Below are 3,178 nucleotides of genomic sequence, written 5' to 3'. Positions count from 1 at the left end.
TCTACCCCTTGCCAATATTAAATATCCTTTCAACACAACAAATTAATATAAAAATCCAACTTCACATAAAGCTGTACCTCTTGTTGATATGTTGATATCTACCTGTATTAGGAGTTTATATTAATATTAAAATGGGAATTAGTGTCGTGGCCCCATTGGGCGCTCCGAACAGGCGGAAATAGTCCATGGATCGATATTTCTCATCGATCTCTTCTTTTTCCTCCCTTGTCGTCCGCGGAATAGTGAAGGTAACATGATGGCATTTGGAATTTCTACCAGTTTTCATCTACTTAGCCAACATGTGTCTCAATCACTCCTATTCCTCCGCTGCAGGGGATGGTAGATTCTCTGAATATGCTCCCACCTCAATCAATGCGTAATGGATAATGGATAACCTCGCTTTTCTGTGAGGTTGCCAAATTATTTAAATTGGGCTTCCTTATCCACGGAAACAGCAACATCTTGGTGCTCTTAAACCTGCATCCTCTGTTTCTGTGTTTTTCGAAATGACAGTCGATGTTTCGTTTGAAGATTGCGAAAAGAGTTTGATGGAGAAGATGAATGATTCAATGTCTTCTACGAATTCCAGTTCCTTTACAAGCCATGCACGTGATGAGGGAGAGTGGGATCGATGTGAATCACCCATGTCTCCTCCACCTCCACAAGATTACGATTTCTCTGACTTAGAAGATGCTGAGGTGTTGCAGGTGAAGGGAAGGGACAAGGCTGGTAGAAGGATTTTGAGAATAGTGGGGAAGTATATCCCTGGTAAGAATTAAAAAATTGGCTTTTTTATCTCTTTGGGACTTTTAATATGCCTCTGTTACATCTGGGGTTAAAGGTTAGGGTTTTTTGGGGGGGGAATGATTTCTAGGGCCACCTCTTTAACAATTGTTCGGATTTACACCGCTCTTTTTATCACAAGGCTATGGTTTGCAGTTCGATTCCTTGATAGTTTGGTCATGCTTGGATATCTGTATTGATTCCTAAGTTATCGTTTTGGATGTGACACGGTCTGTTTTAATTTGTCACTTTTTTATATGAATTTGCCAAATGAAAAATTTGTAATTCTATCATGGTCTACAGTTCAGTTTACGAGGAAATGACTTGAGGTTTCTACTGTCATATAGCAGCTTAAATATCATTTATTTTTACCTTGAATGGCACAAGTGTCTCTGGTTGACATGAATTTTGTTATATACTGCATGACCACCAAGGGACTTCGCTACTTTAACCCACAGAGGGTTTTGTCCCTTTCCCCCCTCTGCTGATTATCTTGTAGCATTCATGGTTTACTCTGAAATTCCATTATATACTCCGAACAGATAATACACACAGCCATATTAGAGCAAATGATAAATCATCAACTTTTTCTGGCCTTGAATGGAAGAGGTTTGTCTTGAGTGGTTGTTTGACATAGCTTTTACCATACCCTCTTTGGCACAGTACCATCATGCATATTAACTGCTTTGACCTTTATTTTTTCATAGCTTTCAGGCGTACGGCTGTTTCCTAGTTCAGTTTTTCAGTTTCATGTGTTCTTAGTGCGTGTTCCTATCTCTTAACTTGACAGATCTCCTTGATTCAGCTTAGAAAGGGTTTCTGATTATAAGTTATATACCGATAATGTTATGCTGTTTAGTGTTTATTTCTACTAGGCTATCGTTATTTCTGTTAGGCTATTGTTAATTGTTAGCATATATACCTTTTTTGACACAACTGTACCTCGGTTCAAATTGTGTATGAATTTTACTGACGATGCAATTTCATGTTCATGCTTGCAGAAAATATTCTCAGTGGGCAAAGACTGCAGAAATATGTAAACCATAAGATTTCAAATGAAATACCTGAAGGGCCTTTTTGTGTTGTTTACATTCACACATCAGTTCCAAAGGATCATGGTTTCTCCCCGCTGAGATTGATCTATCAGGAGCTTCCGTCCGCATTTAAAGAAAGGCTTGAAGTAGTTTATTTCCTACACTCAGACTTTCAGTCATGGTTGCTTTTTGCAACCTTTGGTTGGTTTTTCTTAAGTGGAGGGTAAGTGTTAGGTTTACTAGCACGAGGTTACATTTTCAGGTTTTCCTTTTACTGAACTGATGGTTCTTGATGTTATAAATTTCTAATGCTATTTTCAACACATTTTGCAGCTTATATGGAAAACTGAAGTGTGTGAATCGTTTGGAATTTCTGTGGGGCTACATTAGGAAGGGTCAAATTGGAATTCCCGTTTTCGTACAAGAACATGATGATCAACTCGATGACAAGCCATTGATGGACTATGGAGTAGAAGCAAACCCCTTTTATGTTTATGAGATGCCATCCTTTGGATCAGCATATGCTCGACACTCTTTTGCATGGACGTCATAGGCATTCTTGATGAATGGCTTGTATAAATGGTTGTCAATACTTCTTCTCAAAAGTCTCCGAGCTATATGCAAAAGTGTAATATAGTCTAACGAGAAATCTGGTCTCCTGGAATGAGTCAGATTGCTCATGCCTTTCTAGATATACATGTCATTCCATGCAATGACACTCAACATGGGCTGTTCAGTGTCTGTAAATAGTCTGTATGCAGTAACTATGGTTCAGCAGTTCATCTTGCCGAAGCTCATGATTGAAGCTGGATGTACATTTGTATGAATAGTTGGTGGTACATATTAAATATATTTTAGTTGAAGTACTATCTTGTGGCTGCCTTGATTGAAGTAGAGTTACACACGTGTATAACATAAATATCCATTATGAGGGTTAGTCCATAACCCATGATATTCATATAATATCTATAGCGTCATTTCAAACACATTAGGATAGGATGTGGGTGAGGTAGCAGGGTAGGTCCGCTCAAGGCCATCCCACAGTAAGGCCAAGAGCAGAACTTTGGCCCTCTTCAAGGTATCTACCTACTAGGGGCTTGTATCTGCTTCCCACATCCATGCTTCATCTCTCAAGATTAATAGTTGATCATTATAGAGTTGGAGAGCAGATTGTAGCCGAGGCTTCTTAATTGCCCTATTTAAGCTCAAGAGCAGAACTTTTGCTCTCTTGGCTCCAGTGGCAGGCAACATGGACATCAACTCCGAGTGTCCTTTTTAGATGGCAATCTTCATGATTCCCCCTTTCCTTACACCTCCTTCCTTTTATACACGATGGGGGTTTACAGACAGACTTCTGGCAC

The 3,178-nt window shown here is 39.3% G+C and overlaps 1 protein-coding gene across 1 annotated transcript; it reads left to right on the top strand.

Moving 5' to 3' along the window:
- The first annotated feature begins 454 nt into the window (after positions 1-454).
- LOC149578408 (uncharacterized) lies at positions 455-2,686 on the top strand. Its single transcript, XM_089828929.1, has 3 exons — positions 455-768; positions 1,785-2,040; positions 2,151-2,686. The coding sequence occupies exons 1-3, from the start codon at positions 507-509 to the stop codon at positions 2,368-2,370; spliced, it is 738 nt and encodes a 245-aa protein (XP_089685055.1). The 5' UTR covers positions 455-506; the 3' UTR covers positions 2,371-2,686.
- The last annotated feature ends 492 nt before the right edge of the window (positions 2,687-3,178 follow it).

The sequence above is a fragment of the Cupressus sempervirens genome, chromosome 1, assembly GCF_028749045.1.
Source record: "Cupressus sempervirens isolate cs-2001-9-10 chromosome 1, ASM2874904v1, whole genome shotgun sequence".
NCBI classification, from domain to species: Eukaryota; Viridiplantae; Streptophyta; class Pinopsida; order Cupressales; family Cupressaceae; genus Cupressus; species Cupressus sempervirens.
The sequence above is the reverse complement of the archived record's forward strand: the minus strand, read 5'-3'. Positions and strand labels throughout refer to the sequence as shown.